Source organism: Staurois parvus, unplaced genomic scaffold (genome assembly GCF_062004578.1).
Source record: "Staurois parvus isolate SC_StPar_1 unplaced genomic scaffold, SC_StPar_1.0 ptg000145l, whole genome shotgun sequence".
Taxonomy (NCBI): Eukaryota; Metazoa; Chordata; class Amphibia; order Anura; family Ranidae; genus Staurois; species Staurois parvus.
In genome coordinates, this window is record NW_028317941.1 from 192,621 (window position 1) to 211,143 (window position 18,523).

At 40.0% G+C, this 18,523-nt stretch overlaps 1 protein-coding gene across 2 annotated transcripts in view; it reads right to left on the minus strand.

The window, feature by feature from the left end:
- Nucleotides 1-18,523, minus strand: part of ZBTB8B (zinc finger and BTB domain containing 8B) — a 43,399-nt gene that overhangs the window by 547 nt on the left and 24,329 nt on the right. Inside the window, exons 6-7 of one of the 2 annotated variants that reach the window (XR_016312260.1) lie at nucleotides 18,195-18,470; nucleotides 1,421-3,690 (exon numbers count right to left, since the gene is read on the minus strand). Coding sequence is in view for 1 of the 2 variants with exons in the window: in XM_089673816.1 (XP_089529942.1) it covers nucleotides 18,183-18,470 (288 nt within the window). In the remaining variant the exon portion in view is untranslated. Of the gene's footprint in view, nucleotides 1-1,420; nucleotides 3,691-17,562; nucleotides 18,471-18,523 lie in introns of those variants that run through there. The other variant, XM_089673816.1, reaches the window with a different exon arrangement.

Genomic DNA, 18,523 nt, shown 5'->3' on the forward strand with positions numbered 1-18,523 from the left:
CCATGTGCGGTGGTCAAAGGGTTAACAGTGTGCTGTTTTGCATAGGGGGCTGTGGTGTGCTTTACTGTAAGCACACTGCTTTGCATGGCACAGCCATGCAAAGCAGTGTGCAGGAGCTGACAGGAGAACTGTTTTGTTTACAAAACAGTTCTTCCCCCGCCAGAGATCCTTGGCAATCACCGGGCGCCGGCAAGTAATCACTGGCCGGGACCCGGTGATTGACAGTCACGGGTGCGAATGGCGGTGCTGGTAGGGCACGCACGCCCCTTAGCCGGAAATGCAAAATCAGGTATAAATACACGTGATTTTGCGCACAGCTGCCGCCCTGTAGCAGTTCTAATGCTGTGGGGCGGAGCTAAAGCAGTTAACCAACACTTCTTTTGTTTACATTCTGTTGACAGTGGGCGATCCCGCTGACAGCAGAGGAGTCATGGTTGTTAACGATGTGGCTACTGCCCGCTCCTTAACAATCAGGCTGTTCTGAATGAAACTAACTAAATACCGAAGATATGAAACAAATACCGAAAACAAATAGGGTCCATCAACAAATGCACCTGAAATTGTCCAGTGTGCATACAGTATGTCTAATAACCATCCCTGTCCTTTCCACCGATGTCTAGAGATCAGTTAATAAACATCTTACACATAATGATCGCATCAGTCATCTGCAGGTAACTAGCTTCTGACATGACCTCAATGACATTCTGCCCAGACAGAGGCAATTTGCCAGAGTACACATAATCCAGGATGGCAGTGAAGGTGTCAGCGGAAAATACATCTAAAGTTATGAGTTTGATGACATCTTTGCAATTTTGTGACAGTAGCTTTTTGAAGTATCCACTGCTTGTACTCAGCTTTGAAGGTCTGCTATTCTACTGTGATCTGACAGTCACAAACCAAGTCTTTTTTCTGTTCATTCAACTTCTGCAGAAGAGGAGTATGATATGATGAAAAAAGGGATTACTGTAAGTAAGCTGCTATGTCAGGAATATGGGTAACCTACAGGTTAGAGCTATCTGCGCCACTTCCAGCCATGTTTGCGTTTGTTTTGAAATTGGAGAGCCCATGCATAATCTCTACCTAGCATCCCCTCTGACTCAGCAAACATCTTGCCCAACTGCTACAGCAGCCAATCAGCATGCCCATGCATTTCACCCCCATATAAAAACCCAGAATGCAAGTGCAGGCTTATCTGTTTAGAGGAGAAAACAGTTTGGCTTTTTCTAGGTGGGCAGATAGGGTATATAGTGTGTTACTTGGCAAGAAAGCTGACAATCTTTTGCAGCTTTTGAGGTAGATAACAAAAAATCACTCTAGTACAGTGTTTCTCAACCTTTTTTCAACCAAAGCACCCTTTGAAATTTGGCAGAATCCCAGGGAACACCAATGAAACATTTTTAAAACATGAAATGTTACTTACCATCAATGGGATACTTGAGCCTGGTACGGCCCACACAACCACTGTATTTTGGCAGGAATGGATAAGAGACAGACACGGAGCTCCTGGTCCACGGTCGCTCTCTTTTCTTGTTCTTGATGTAGGTTAGACTCGAAAAGCTAAAGCTTAGTTCACACAAATACGTCGCAGAGAAGGGTAGCAGAATTACGATGATGGTGCTCCAAAGTACTCACTCTCCAATGATATCCAAAATCTATCCAAAGCCATATCTTGACATTTTATTTTTATTATGTGATCCTCCCTGATCTCTGCCAGTTGCTCTTGTGCCACTACTGGCAAGTTTTTTGAGCTTTCCAGTGCACATGAACTCCAAGGGTTACAGACCCAGTCCAAATCTGAAAAAGCTTCCAATTGAAAATAGTGACTAAATCTTTCGTTGAGCATTTTTAGGCACTGAGAGATAAGACCAGAAATGTGCTGCCATTTGAATGTGCATTGCACAGTGGAAACATCTCAAGACTACCTTGTTCTACAAAGGAGCACCAGAGTGTGAGCTTAGATCTGATGTCACGGAATTTGTCAGATGAGGTGAGAAGATTTTCTTCTTTACGTTGCATTTTAGCACTCAGCTCATTGATATGCCTACAAATGGCCAGGTATGCAAATTCCGCACACTATTGTGTCTTCCATCAATTCTGCATCTGCAGAATTCTGTCCTATTAGAAACATTCTGATTTCTTCTCTTAACTCATATATTCTGTCCAAGACTTTTCCTCATGAAAGCCAGCGGACTGCGATGTGTAACAACAAGCTTTGTTGTTCTGCTCCCATTTCCTTACACAGAATTGAAAACATATGTGTCTTTAAGGGTTGCACCTTGATATAATTCACAATGTCCACCACTCTGTCCAGTACATCTGACAGTTCTTTTAGCAGGGTCTTTGCAACTAGTGCCTCCCTGTGAAGAAAGCAGTGAGTGTTTCTCACTCTGGCTCTGCTGACGAAACCCTTGGCACTACCCATCATTGCAGCAGCTCCATCAGTGCAGACACTGATACAGGTTTTGCAGCTTAAACTGCCCTGTTCAAGATACTCAGTTGTCACACGATAAATCTCCTCTCCACTTGTTTTCTCAAGTAGGGTTTGCATTAAAAAAAAAAGAAGACTTTGATATGATCTCCATCTATGAATCAAACATTTGCCAAGAGCTGAGCATGCTCACTTATATCAGTGGATTCATTAACTTGTAAGGAAAATTTCCCAGTAGATATTTTTTCAAAAATTAGGTCTTCAATATCTGCAGATATGTCATTGATTCGACTTGCAATTGTGCAGTCAGACAGTGGAACTTTTGCAATTTCTTTTGCTGCTTGTGGGCCTAGCATTTTGTTGACAATTGCTGTGCATGCTGGCAAAATGACTGTTTCTGCAACTGTGTGTGGCTTCTTTGCCTTAGCTACGATCTCAGCCACTAGATAGCTAGCCTCCAATGCTTTCTCTGACACTTTTCATCCGTCATGGTACTGTCTTTTCTTTGGCTTAATACTGGCCTTCACTACCCTCTCTGCTTAGGTACTTGTGGGTGATGAAGTTGATGGATCAGATTGAGCTGGGTATTGGAGCCTTTCTTTGCAAAAAATGCTCTATGCTAGACCATCCAGTACTTTGTAATTAAGAGTTTAAAAGTTTGTACTGCAGAAATCAGAGGTCAGTATTTTGCACCGCAGAGATCAGAGTTAAGCAGTTTGCACTGCAGAGTTCAGTAGTTTGCACCACAGAGATCACAGTTCAACAGTTTGCATTGCAGAGTTCAGTAGTTTGCATCGCAGAAATCAAACGTTCAGTAGATTGCATCGCAGAGATCTGAGTTCAGTAGATTGCATCGCAGAGATCTGAGTTCAGTAGATTGCATCGCAGAGATCTGAGTTCAGTAGATTGCATCGCAGAGATCTGAGTTCAGTAGATTGCATCGCAGAGATCTGAGTTCAGTAGATTGCATCGCAGAGATCTGAGTTCAGTAGATTGCATCGCAGAGATCTGAGTTCAGTAGATTGCATCGCAGAGATCTGAGTTCAGTAGATTGCATCGCAGAGATCTGAGTTCATTAGTTTGCATCGCAGAGATCTGAGTTCATTAGTTTGCATCGCAGAGATCTGAGTTCATTAGTTTGCATCGCAGAGTTCAGTAGTTTGCACCGCAGAGTTCAGTAGTTTGCACCGCAAAGATCAGAGTTCGGTACTTTGCACCACAGAGATCAACAGTTTGCACTGCAGAGATCAGAGTTCAGTAGTCTGTAAAGCAGAGTAGAGAGATCACTAATTTGTACCGCAGAATTCAGCAGTTTGTACCACAGAGTTCAGTAGTTTGTAAGGCACAGCAGTTTGCCTTACAAACTACTCAACTCTGCATTACAAATGACTGAACTGCGAACCATGCATTCAGAGTTTAGCAGTTACAAACACAGTTCACAGATCAGAAATAAGTAGTAGTAGTTGTACATAAATACAGTTATATTAAAGAAAAAAAAAAAACTTTTTATATAGAACTGTATTTATGTACAACTACTACTTACTACTGATCTGTGAACGGTTTGTAATAACTGCTAAACTCTGAATGTATGGTTTGCAGTTCAGTATTCTGTAACACAGAGTGCACCAATTGTCAACAAGTGTTATGTCAGAATCTTACATAACACTTGTTGACAATTAGTGCATTTTTAACATTAACTCACTGCAGTTTGGCCGCAGTACAGTTGTAGCACAGGGTCCCTGTATTTTTTGCCTGTGGTTTCCCATAGACTTATATTACATCCTGCTTTTTTGGTACATTTTCTGAAAGTCTCTAGTGGCCAAACTGCAGCAGGGCAATACGTAAGAAGCATACAAAATAAAAAGTAGTGCAGCACAACATTTAGAAAGTAATGAAAACCACATAGCTAAATAAATATAAAAAAGCAATCACCAAATCTGCTACGATCACAATTTGTACCTCCCAGAGCAGTGCACCGATGAAAAGCCTTCCCCGTGTCTTTTTCTGCCCTCTTACATGCCCCCTGTCGACAGAAGAGCGCCATCCACCACCGCAGATAGAGCAGACCACTAGCCATGCGCACTCCCAGAAAGCCACATGGGACAGCTCTAAGTAACCGATGAAGTCATCGGTTCGCAGAATATAGGCAGGTTGTCCGTGGGGCTTCCTGAGTGCCGGTGACATCTGCATGTGCTTTTGGCTTCTTTACAGTGGACCAGCACCGCTGTAAAGAAAATACAGTACTGGTGGCGAGAACAATCTATTTTGCATGGATTGGGGAATTTTTGGCAATTTTCATGCAGCACCCCTGGGGACTCTTCGCGGCACCCCAGTTGAGAGATGCTGCTCTAGCACATAACAGTGTAGAGCCGCACCTTTTAATTCATCTCAATGGCTGGCTGTACACAGCAGCAGCAGGGAAAGCGATTAAAAGTCTCTTCTCGCTGTATGGCCCCTTGTATGGCTATGTGCATGAAAGATAAAATCATTTTTTTTGGTAAATAAGCTGACAATCTCTCTTACCATTGTGGCAGATATAACATCACTGCTGTTTTAAAGAAACCTGTTTGGGTTCTGTGTGCTGCATATGGTCCAGAAAACATAACCATGCATTTCTTATAATGCTCATGGGTGTTATATCCCAACTGTTTTCATGTACCACAAGAAGATGGTAAAAACAGTGCAACAACTATAAATTCACTAACCTGGGACTTTAGTAGTTAGACACTGAGCTGGAACACTCATGAAACCAGTGAAGACAGCACTTTATTTTTATGCTTTCTCTGGGTCAGTGACTGAGCAAATATTGAAGTCGCACAATCAGATTCACAGCCAGACGGCAAGCAGTTTCAGAAGGGAAGTTTAGGAATGGTATCCTCTGTATTTTTAAAATTGCTGATTTTGCTTTCACCATGCCCCATAAACCACACACTCACATTTTGCTATGCCTCTAATTCAGCATGCACATTTTAGGACCTACATTTTACATCCACTTTCTGTAGAGATGCACTCTAGCTTACCACTTACCACTATGTATGTTTTTGTAAATGCAGAATAAACTGAAAAGCATGATGTTTGTAATGAATAAAACATAAGCAGAAAACATGCAAATTTGTTTACAAACTAAAAATACAACATAAAATGTGTTGTCAGCAAATTAGAATGCCAAAAAGAAATTTCAGTTTAGCAGTAATTTTAATTTTGTAATAATATCCATAAAACCCTGACCTACATGTAGCTTAGTACATTTCTGTATTTAGAAACATCTACTGCTTTTCTCCAGTGCTGATACAATTTTGTTTCTAAAATTAGAATCCCTATGGAATACAGTGCTGTCTGCTGCCTTTTATATAAACTCTTAGTCCAATTTAATATCATGGGCTGAATGATTACAGTATATGCAAACCCTAGCTGGACATTTAGTTTGCTAAAGGTGGCGGTTTTTCTTTGGGAGTAGGGGGACAGCAACATAAGCGAACCTTGCAATTTTTATGCGGGGTCTGCTTTAGGCTAGATTCAAACTATGGTGATGCAATTTTGCCTCGATTTTCAGTGCGATTATGTAGTGTGACTTCGATGTGACTTGGCTGCATTTTTGCATATTCTATGTGGCCAAATTGCACTGTAAATCGCACCAAAGTGGCACAGGAACCTTTTACAAAAATCGCACTATGCTAAAATGCATTGATTTGAATGACCACCATATAATGTGGTTTCCCTTGTCCTTTGCAACTCACGTTGCATCAAAGTCACACTAGTGTGAACTAGTAAACTCTTTCAATGGTGAAGATTTTAGTGATTGTTGGATGTATTTTGCCTTGTCCCAACAAAGGCACATCTGCAGGTCTTTGACCTGTGTATTAAGTTACTTCTTCAAAGGGTTTCTAAGCTCATAAAAAAAAAAAAAATTACCTGTCCTTAGCACTAGTAGCTTTGTTTTCACCTAATGATCTTGCAGATAACACGCTTTCTGTCCCTATGTGGCCACACTAAAGCCAGCCATAGGTGATTTGAATCTTGGCTCGTTCAGCAGGGACCAGCTGAGATTCGATCCATCTATGGGCAGGCTGATTGTACCCAAGTCGATCCATTGATTGACTTGGGTACAAAAAGCATGTCGGATTTCTAGCGTACGATTATCGTCAGTGGCTATAGCCACTAGCAATAATTGTGTTTTCTGGGCAGGGAAGGCTCCCGGCTACTGGCATATACTGTTGGCTGCAGTGTGGCTCCCCTTCAGCTGTGCATCCTACAGCGGTTCCCGTTTGGAGCTGTCCTTCCCATCGCTCTAGCCAGGAGTAGGATCGCTGTCTTCTATCTGGGACCTCCTCCCCAACTTTTTATGTGTAAGTGGATAATTTGTATGTTTAAAGCCGCTATTCACTATTGATCAGAACCCCCTCAGTATTTCCCTGTCAGCTACCCACCCAGATCTCCAGGTTGGTGTCTGGGCTCCATACAAGCTTACTTTAGGATTCCTGCACCGTTTTCAAAATGCAGCCGCATGGAAATCGCATGGTGCTTCTGCAGTTCTCACATCTGCAAATGCACTGCGGGTTTAGGTGCATGGGGGTGCCATTAAGAATGAATGGCAGCCCTGCGTGTCTCTAGAGAGCATTGTGCTTTTGCTGCGGGTGGTTGTGGGAACAGCTGCAACTTCCACACCCGCATCCACCTGCTACAGTGTGAACCTAGCCTAAAGGCATCATCTGGGGAAGGAGTTGTTGCTCTACTATTTATGTGTGGCCCAAGACAATTCCTCTGCTTCCAATATGGCCTGGTCAAAATGCAGGTCAAAAGGTTGGACACCCCCCTTCTTTAAAGGCATTAGAGATATGGGGCCGGTGGGAGACCCAAGTTGGCAATGGCAGCTTCATTATAAACTATCAATATTTAACAAAAATTAGTGAAGCGCTATTATTATCAAAATTAAACTACAGTGCCTATTATGCCTATCAATTAGTGCTCCGTGAAAAAAAGCACATATATATATATATATATATATATATATATATATATATATAATATACTTCAGGGATAATTAAACAATCTTATAGTGAAATAAAAATACCCATCAATGTGAATTTTAACAAAAGAGGAATGAAAATGATAAAAAATACCATGTATTTTGTGTGATTTTTGCCTTCCTTGCTGGCTTTATTAAATCTATTACACTATGGAAGGATCTCTCTTGTGTCTTGTATATTACTGAGTGGAGGTGGAGTGGAACAGAGAAGTCTCCAATTCCCTTGTGACATCTGGATGGGCTATCCATATACAAGGACCTGATACAGAGGAGAGTAATAGCTTTTTGGCCCTGTGTGGGTCAGTGCGGGGAAGTGAGCAGGCACTGCTGCCATTTGAGGATTTGTGCACTAGAAGTGAAGATCACTTTTTCACGAAGTTTTCACTTGCATGGACTTTTCTTTATTCTTATTTTTGATTATGCACAGATGGTGGTTTTACATTTATGTCATGCACAGTTATAGGATGGAATTTTGTGATTGAATTTGATATATATACATGGTATTTTTTATCATTTTCATTCCTCTTTTGTTTAAAATTCACGTAAATTCACGATGAAGATTGATGGGTATTTTTATTTCACTATAAGATTGTTTAATTAGCCGTGAAGTATATTATATATATATGTGCTTTTTTTCAAGGAGCACTAATTGATAGGCATAATAGGCATTGTAGTTTAATTTTGATAATAATAGCGCTTCACTAATTTTTGTTAAATATTGATCACTTATTGGTTTAGTCGAGTGACAGCAGCTACCATATAGGGATAGTATAGGGATATTCTTCTATATAAAACGCAGGAGGATACTTCCATTTCATTATAAACTGATTTCTGGTTTAATTTAAACACTTTTTTTGTTCAAAATGAAATGCACACCCCTGCTTCTGATGTCTCTATGTAATAACATGGAAATCTCATACCAAATCACAACAGCAGGATAAAGCCCTTAATTTGCTCAGTGGAGCAAAAGTCCAACCATTTACAGATTACTAGAAATGAGGAAAAAACTCCTAAAAGGCTTCAAAAAGTTCTGATGGTTTTAACCATCTCTAACAAATTTAATGCTCCTCTTGATTCTGTTACGTTGAAGATTTATACGAAGCATATTATTTTAAAAATGCATACACGGTTATATTCAGTGAAAAGAATTAATAGATCCTGAGATATAGGTAGATGAAGTTATATGAAAATCTAAAAACTTTTAATGTAAAAATCAAATTTGTCCCTGCTAAGCCTCCTTACTGATCACTTATGAAGGTTCTCGAAGTGTAGTTAGCAATAGTCACATTCAGCTCGACTTGTCCTTTAATACTGAATAGGTTGAATGCAACTAATCATGATTAGCTACAAATTACTGATCCTTTAAAGTATAAGCAAACCCAAGGACAAAAATGTAATATGTTGTAGCTTACAGGTCCTTTGATGTGGGGGCTTCATTATTTTTCAGGCTAAATGCATTTTCTGCAAGTACAAAAAAATACCTGTTGATCCAGTCAGAAATCTTGTGTCCTCATAACTTTCTGTGGATGGAACTGAAATCTCAAGCAATGTTATTAGCTTTCACAGCTATCTTATATGAACTACAAAAAAACTCCCCTCTATGTAATTTAAATAAGTAGAGGTGTCAGGCCCCATACACACTAGGCATTTAGACTTTGTGCATGGGGCTGTGGCATTTAGCAGCAGGCAGAGGGCACAGCAGGGCTGGACAGCGCACCTATGACCTCCACGCTCGGCTAAAAGCCAAAGCCCCATACATTGAGGCTAAGCACCCAGTGTGCATGGGGCCTAAGTGTTTGTAGTCCTAATTAGGAGAGCAGCCTAAGAAAAAGCTGCATCTCCACAAAAGTGCAGCTTGTGAGCATTATCACCAGAGGGGTTTTACTGCCCTCCAACTACCCACCTAAAGCCTACCATACAACTGGAGAGGGCAGTTTCACCTGTACACAGTTTTTTCTCAGTATCCCTACAAAGTCTCACAAATTACATGTCAATGCTGCCAGTGAAGTCCACCTAAAGCAGCTTCGTGTGATGGTGTGGCAACAATGCTGCACTGCTCCTTAAAAGTCAGATTAATGCTGCCCATTTCCACTACAGTGGGATGAAAAAATATTGCAGAGGCATGGCTGTGAGCATTTTCACTGCTGAGTCACAAATCGGTAGCTTGTAAATCAGCACCTGGGCACATCCAGTCCTGCCCACTGCTATCTGTATTAACCACTTCCCGACCGGCTGTTGCATATAAACGGCCGGGCAGTGGCACTGCAGGGTCGGGTGGCCCTGGGAGCGCACAGCACCGCGATCCGGTGCCCGCTGTGTCCTCCGGACACAGTAAAACACCAATCGTCGGACGTGACCTCTGTACGAGGTCCCGATCATGTGATCACTGATTGGCCAATCAGTGATCACATGCAAAGTAGTAAGCAAGATGTCACTTGTGACATCATTGCTTACTACGTGTGAAATCTGTGAATGATCACAGAGGTCACATGGTACAAGGCTATTCACAACAGCCTTGTACCATGTGACAAGCTGTGACCAATCACAGCTCACTCAGTACTTCTCAATGAGTGCAAGAATGCAGACAGAGAGAAAGAGAAATGATTGCTTTTACATCCTATATGGGTGTAAAAGCAATCAGTGTAAAAAAAAAAAAAAAAAATCTTCATCACCCCCCACAAGTAGTACAGTGTCACCATGGTGACACTGTACTGCAGGGTGACAGTATGTGAAAAAAAAATAAAAAATAATAAAAATAAAAAATAAAATAATAAAAAAAGTTTAAAAATTATAATTTTTGGTTATAAACTAATTTGAATTTTTTTTTTTTTTACTTAAAAGATAACGGAATAAATTTTGGCCAAGATTTATGATGAAATATTATTTATTTGCAAAATTTTATAATACATAGCAAAAAAAATAAAAATCCCAGCGGTGAATAAATACCACCAAAATAAAGCTTTATCTGTCTCAAAAAAATGGTAAAAAATTCATTTGGGTACAGTGTTGCATGACTGCGCAATTGTCATTCAAAGTGTGATAGCGCTGAAAGCTGAAAATTGCCCTGGTCAGGAAGGAGGTAAAAGTGTCCGGTCTGGAAGTGGTTAATAGTACTACCTCGGATGATAAAATCTTCCCACCGTGGCCTGCAGTGTCTAAGAGGGGGAGTGTGTGAGTCACTAATAAAGAAAAATGTAGCTTAAGTGGGGGAAGTCTTTTTTTTCCCTTTATGAGGCTTGTGCATCACACAGAAAATGGATTTGGGACAGATTTAGAATGTAATACAGGGGCTTTTAGTTGTTCTTAAATGTAATTGGCAAACTCAATGGCCTGCAGGAAGGCAAAAGGGGTAGAGCCTGGCCTCACTTTTACAGAAGTCAAGATTTACAAATAACTTCAGCAACTTCAGCTGGCTAAATATCAAGGTCTACTGGATTACGAAAAGTTATTTTTTACTGAGGAAAACATCTACCTACGCAATTTTTATACATATACTGAACTGTATTACCTGGGTTTATGGCAGATGTACTTAAAAAAAAAAGCTCATTGTGCATTCACAAAATAAAGCTCTTTAGACATCAACACAGCTCTATTCCAAAGAAATGGCTTAAAAGGCTTTATTCAAAAGGCTTGAAAGTATAACCATAATGTCTTTGGACATAAAATGGCATTCTGTTACTTAGAACAATTTCCAGATAATTTTATTGTAGCATGGAAGAATAAAGGCAAAATGAGAAAGGTTTTATTTACCTGTGTGTGTAGAATAATAAATATCAAACATGGACTATATTTGCATACAGTAATATAACCCTAGATAATTACATTTTTTAAAGAAACACAGTGAGTAATTTTCTGTTTTGAAGATTTAGCAAAAACCGGGGGTTTTATTCCTGGAAAGAAAAACACATTGCTCTCAGTATCATATTTAAACCAGCAATCCACCTTAATTGTATACATGATTTGAGGTGGGATTCCCGCTTTAAGAAGACACCAAATTTGGTCCAGTCCCTCAATGAAGGTGAAATCTGTTCTCCGATTACATTTACTAGCTTAACATGCATTGGAGTCCTAATAAAAACACTCCAGTACTAAAACACCTTATTTACATGTAATAGTTGCCCACCTGTACTCTGCACAATGATATCAAATACATAACATACATACACAGTGGAGCTTAAGTACAAAGCTGCAGAGTTTGAAAACTGTAACAAGAAACAAAAATAAGAGATTTCATTGTGATGTCACAGCAAAAACAAACCTGCTTAAAATGATTAATCAGCTGTAGAATAGTAATACAATAATGTATGGGTTAAGTCAACCTGAAATGCTCGACAGAGCAATACCAAGACTAGTGTTATAAAAATAACTATAGCTCTGACAAAGTCAAATTATAATCAGTCCCGCGTTCCACATAATCTAAAATCTATGTATGTTGGTATTCTCTTAAACAAACCAGCTTAAAAAAAAAAAAGTTAAAAAAAAAAAATTAATCAAGGGAATTTGCACATGCTAGACATTTCACAATGTGTGTTAAATCAAAATTTTTGCAGAAAAAGACCTATATAGCTGTCCATTCACTCATATGTAGTGCCAACTTCCTACATCTAAAAAGACCCATGCCATCCCTCCTGCTACCCCATTCAACAATGCCAGTGGTTAGAGTTTGTTGCAAGCAGTTTATTGCTCCCTGTCTCATGTCACAGTTCTATTATTATAATACGGGAGTTCTAAAGCACCTACAATTTTCTAAGCAGTTTACAAAATGAAGAAAGACAGTCAAGTTGCAAAACAATTCAATACATGAAGATTAGGAGGGCCTCATGAAAGCTAACAATCTAAAAGGGAGGGTCAAGTGATACAAAAGGTAATAACTTCCAATCAACTAATGCCTTGATGTGGAAGGAAAAAGTACAGTTTTTAGGTGAAAGATGGTTAAGCTTCTTCTAAAGAGATGAGTTTTCAGGGATCACCTAAAAGCAGAAAGAGTAGGAGCTAGCTGAATAGCTTGGGGTAGGAAATTCAAGGGTATGGCCAGGGGCGGACTAACCATTTGGAAAACTTGGGCACTGCCCGAGGGCCCGGGGTCAGTAGGGGGCACCATGAGATGCCCCTGGTACCTTTTTCAAAGGTTTTTTTGTTTGGATAAGGACACAGGGGCCCCATTATCCCCTATTGCCTGGGGGCCCCATGAATTGTCAGTCCGCCCCTGGGTATGGCAGAGGCTCTTGAGAAGTTCTGGAGATGAGCATGGGTGGAGATAACAAAGACGCTAGAGATCCTGGTCCCTCACACAGTCTTTCTGCATACAATGACATCAAGCCTCCTTTAGCATTTTGTTTAAATTATTTGTTTTCCATTGGATAAATTCAGCCAATGGGGAAAGATAGGATGAATACAGGAGAGAGAAAAAAAAAACAAACAAAAAGAGCAAGTAAAGATATTTTCACAACTGATACTTATAGGGACCAATAAAGAGCTGTGATATGAGAAAAGAAGCATTACTGAGCTTCCCACAGCCTCTATGCATAGATACTGTTAAATGAGTTGGTACAATTTACATTAAAAAAAAATCCGTGTCCTTGATGTATGTTTGTTTTTCCTGTATTTGAGTGGTTTTGAGTGACTACCCCCTCATTATCAGACCATTTTTGTTTTGATAGTTTAGATGACAATTACTCTGGCAAGCGACACTCTACACAAAAATAATTTTATCTCATTTTTTGTTTTCTCATTAAAATAATAAACACGTTATACTTACCTGCTCTGCAGAGTAAGCCTCGATCCTCCTCTTCTGGAGTGCCCCGCTAGCGCTCCTGGCTTCCTCCCCACCACCGAGTGCCCCCTTAGGAAGCCGCTTCTTATGGGGGCACACGTGTGTGCTCGATGCAGAGCCAGGCTGTTTGCATCTATTCTGACACAGTGTGGCTTGGACCCACCCCCCCCGCTCTCTTCTCACAGGTTTTGACTGACAGTAGCAGGAGCCAATGGCTCTTGCTGCTCTCAGCCAAGTCTGGACGAGCAGGGAGAGGGGAGAAGAGATGCTGCAGACATACACAACGCTGGATCGAGACCAGGCTTAGGTGTGTATTTAATCAGTAGTAATCGGCAGATAGAAGATAATCCCTTGCAATGTAATGGAATAATGTGCTAGTATGCATCTTATTCTAGCACAATATGAAGATTTACCTTAAAACGAACCCCTCCAGCGACGCACTGTCACCGCTGACCATGCTTCTATCTTTATCGGTTTTCCTCTTGGGTTTTGGAGCTCCAGCCGTGATGACGTAACCCCCGCAGGATTCTCGGGACACGGCACAGTGCTCTGAAGGAATGCCACGGGTATGCCGTTCCTTCAGAGCACATGCGCCAGTGGTAAAAAAAAAAAAAAAGAGTGAATATCTCCTAAACAGTGCACGTTTATGAGATTTTCATTTTATCTACAGGTAAGATTTATTATAAGTTTATCTGTTGGTAAAAGATACAAAAGTGGATTTACTTCGACTTTAAGGGGGGCATGGGGGAGCTACTATTAAAAGGTTTTTTACCTTAAGGCAGATGATGCATTAAGATAAAAAAAAAAAACCTTTAACCTTTACAACCACTTTAATAACCACTGCTTTTTTACTATATGAAGGAAAAAAGACCAAACATTTTTGAAGAAAAAAAAAGAAAATTCCATTACCTTCAACATATCAAATAAAAATACTAGGACAGCAAGAACACTAAGTAAATGACCCCTTTTTAGAAAGCAGACACCCCAATTTTTCAGAAAGGAAAAACATGCTGGTATTGAGGTGGTTAAAAATGGAGATTGGTAATGGTGCATTAGCTTGTGAGTATTATACAAGTCATACACAGAGGGAGGAGGTGGTAAAGGGGTTAATCTACATACAGTGGGGGATAGAGATCAGGGCATTACTGTGCAGGAAAGGAGGTGAAGGGGTTAATATGCAGGCATTACAGAGACAGAATGCAGAGGAGATGTACAGAGGATATGGGGGGGGATTAAAGGAGTGACAAAAACAATCCTACATAATATTTATTAATGCCACTACCCACCCCCACCACCATGACTCTGCTGCTGCCTACTTAAATGAAAGAGAATTCAAAGAATTCTCTTTCCTCCATTGTGAGAGAAAGAGGAGGGCTCTCTTATTTAAACAGTGATATTGTTTACATTTGTAATCGCTGTCATTGGCCATCGCAGCCATTACAAGGCACAGTGCTACTCTAAACCACCCCAGGAGGTTTCAAAATAAAACAAGTAGCACTCACACTACATGATTGAGGACCAATTCCAGTTCCATAGAAGGGTAAAAAAGAAAGAGGAACCTGCATGTCACAAACAGTTTGAAGACATATGGAGCAGGCATAGATTAAAAAAAGGCATAAAAACACATATGAGAGAGGATACTGGCTAACTGGGTAGCAAGTTGGGCTTTAATTATAATGATGTTCAATTTATTTCTGTTAATATTGGCCCTAGAGCATGTGCCTCTATCACTGAGCTAGGGATTATGACTTTGACCTTTCTTTGGGGAAGAGTTGATGCTTCTGAAACTCATTAGCTTAAAGAAACAATAAGAAATTATATAGATTACTATTATTAATACAATGCGTTAGTTGCTTTCCAAAATCTGCTTATCTGTTTTATTACAAATGTGTGTACGGCTGCTTAAGTCTCTAATATTTCCCTGCTGGAACTCTCACTCAGAAGCACTGTATAAAGCATTTATAATAAGGCAAGACTCATTCCTTTACAGTGCCTTGAAAAAGTTTTCATACCCCTTAAAATTTTCCACATTTTGTTATGTTACAACCAAAAACATAAATGTATTTTATTGGGATTTTATGTGACAGACCAAAACAAAGCGGTACATAATTGTGAAGAGGAATGAAAATGGTTTTAAATTTTTTTTACAAATAAATATCTGAAAAGTGTGACATGTATTTGTACTCAGCCCCCCGGAGTCAATACTTTGTAGAACCACCGTTCGCTGCAATTACAGCTGCAAGTCTTTTTGGGGATGTCTCTACCAGCTTTGCACATCTAGAGATAGACATTTTTGCCCATTCTTCTTTGCAAAATAGCTCAAGCTCTGTCAGATTGGATGCAGAGTGTCTGTGAACAGCAGTTTTCAAGTCTTACTACAGATTCTCAATTGGATTTAGGTCTGGACTTTGACTGGGCCATTTTAACACATAAATATGCTTTGATCTAAATAATTCCATTGTAGCTCTGGCTGTATGTTTAGGGTTGTTGTCCTGCTGGAAGGTCAAACTCCACCCCAATTTCAATTCTTTTGCAGACTCTAACAGATTTTCTTCTAAGATTGCCCTGTATTTGGCTCCATCCATCTTCCCATCAACTCTGACCAGCTTCCCTGTCCCTGCTGAAGAAAAGCAACCCCACAACATGCTGCTGCCACCACCACGTTTCATGGTGAGGATGGTGTGTTCAGGTTGATTTGCAGTGTTAGTTCTCCGCCACACATAGCGTTTTGCTTTTAGGCCAAAAAGTTCAATTTTGGTCTCATCTGACCAGAGCACCTTCTTCCACGTTTGCGGTCCCCCCCACACGGCTTCTCGCAAACGGGACTTCTTATGGCTTTCTTTCAATAATGGCCACTCTTCCATAAAGGCCTGTGGACCTTTTTTTAGTTGTCCTGTGGACAGATTCTCCCACTTGAGCTGTGGATTTCTGCAGCTCCTCCACAGTTACCATGGGCCTCTTGGCTGCATCTCTGATTAATGCTCTCCTTGCTCGGCCTGTCAGTTTAGGTGGACAGCCATCTCTTGGAAGGTATGCAGTTGTGCCATGCACTTTCCATTTTTGGATGATGAATTGAACAGTGTTCCGTGAGATGTTCAAAGCTTGGAATATTTTTTTATAACCTAACCCCGCTTTAAACTGCTCCACAATTTTATCCCTGACCTGTCTGGTGTGTTCCTTGGCCTTCATGATGCCGTTTGTTCACTAATGTTCTCTAAGAAATCTCTCTGAGGGCTTCACAGAACAGCTGTATTTATATTGAGAATAAATTACACACAGGTGGACTCTATTTACTAATTAAGTGACTTCTGAAGGCAATAGACTCCACAAGATTTTAGATAGGGGTATCAGAGTAAAGGGCACTGAATAAAAATGCATGCTGCACTTATCAGATACTTATTTGTAAAAAATTTTGAAAAGCCATTTATCATTTTCCTTCCACTTCACAATTATGTGCCGCTTTATGTTGGTCTATCACATAAAATCCCAATAAAATACATTACATTTTTGGTTGTGACATGACAAAATGTGGAAAATTTCAAGGGGTATGAATACTTTTTCAAGGCACTGTATATTAAAAGTGCAACTAACTAGAATGATATGGATGAAAGAAATACTTAAAGTGATAACTAAAAACTTCCCACCAGACTAAAGTATGTCCTATCTATTCCTTTGTACATAATAGCTGCAAAACAAAGCCTTCAGCACAAAATTGTCCTGCGTAGCATTTAAACAAGAATTTCCTCAAACAGATGGGATAGTAGAGGAAATAAAAACAAAATAAAGGACACTGAAACATAAAACAAGCACACAAAAAATACATATATCTATTTCTTTTCTCCAATGAGCCTGCTCAGTAATTCTAGGGACACAGAACAGATAATGTGTCAAATAGCCCACAAAATGGACAGAAAGTCACTGACTTGCACTTAGGAAATCACATTGCACATGCTGATAGGGCTCAATGGGCACTGCTTTCCTGTTTGAAATGCATGTCAAATGCAGATCAGCAAAATCCCATTGACTTAAATTGAGCAGTACACATGACAGGTCAGAAGCTGCGTTTGACCTTTATATTACTTTTCTTTGCATGCAGCATGTTCTATTGAGGAGCATTTGAACTGCAGGCAAAGTAGGTCAAACGTAGCCTTTTCTAGTCAAACACTGCGTTTGCCATTCAAACAGATACATTTGCATAGCAGACGAAACTTTGAAAAGAACACCATTCTACATGGCCCTTTTGGGAAAGTCTTTAGGTTCTATGTCAAACAGGGCACATTGCATTTCTGTATATAAAATCCATTTTCTAAATGTCTAAAGAAATTGGCACATTAATTTTGTAAAAATCCCTTTATGCAAACACATTCATTTTTTCTGAAAAGGTGTTAAATGCTAATTCTAGGAACGATTAACCACAAAGTAATTTCCTATTTTTTTTGGACATTTCTAGTTGTGCAAATATACATATACACATGTCCAATGCCTAAAATGTCCAAAACACCATTTTTTTTATTCCTCCCAGTTGCAAAGAGAATCAGGCATTTTGACACTACCTAAAATTATAGGACCACAGTAGAAAAAAAAAAAAAAAAGGCCTTAAAAGAAAAAAGGATGATATATCTTTTGTACGCTGGCTAGTCTGGTAGTCATTCTTGCACGGTAATAAACAACTGATTTTTCCATGTCACAAATATCAACGCTAAAAAGTCCGGTGAAGTCACAGTTAATGCCGAAATATAGTGCACAGCACTAAAATAAATGTCAGGAAATGTGTAAAATAGAAAGTGTTTTGCTGCTACTGGACTAGCAGCACAGTGCATAGCCAAAGAGGCAATGAACCTGCTGACCACTGAGATGGTTTCAGTAGTGGCAGAAATAGGACGGCATAAGCCATTTAGTACAATGTTACCTAGATGGCCTGCATAGAGAGGTAACTGCATGAATTTCCTAGTTTGTCACATCAGTACCTCCCTATGTATTTGTTCTTTATCCTCAATGTCTTCCTCAGCCACTTCATTCTCATCACCAGACTCAATGTAAATAGGCCAATCTCCATCTCCTTCATCCTTGTCCATGCTTTCAGATGCAGCTTCTGCATGACTTGCTTGGTGGGAATCTTCATTTGTTGTAGTGACACAGGTACAGCTATCACACAAGCCAAAACGCCTCAGACCCGGGGACAGACTGCTGGTGAAGGTACGGCGGCAACCTTTACAAATAATGGGTCGGTTGGATCGGTGAACCTGAAAAAGGAAAGGTTGCAGATAAATCTTTGCTACCTATTCATTTTCAGTGC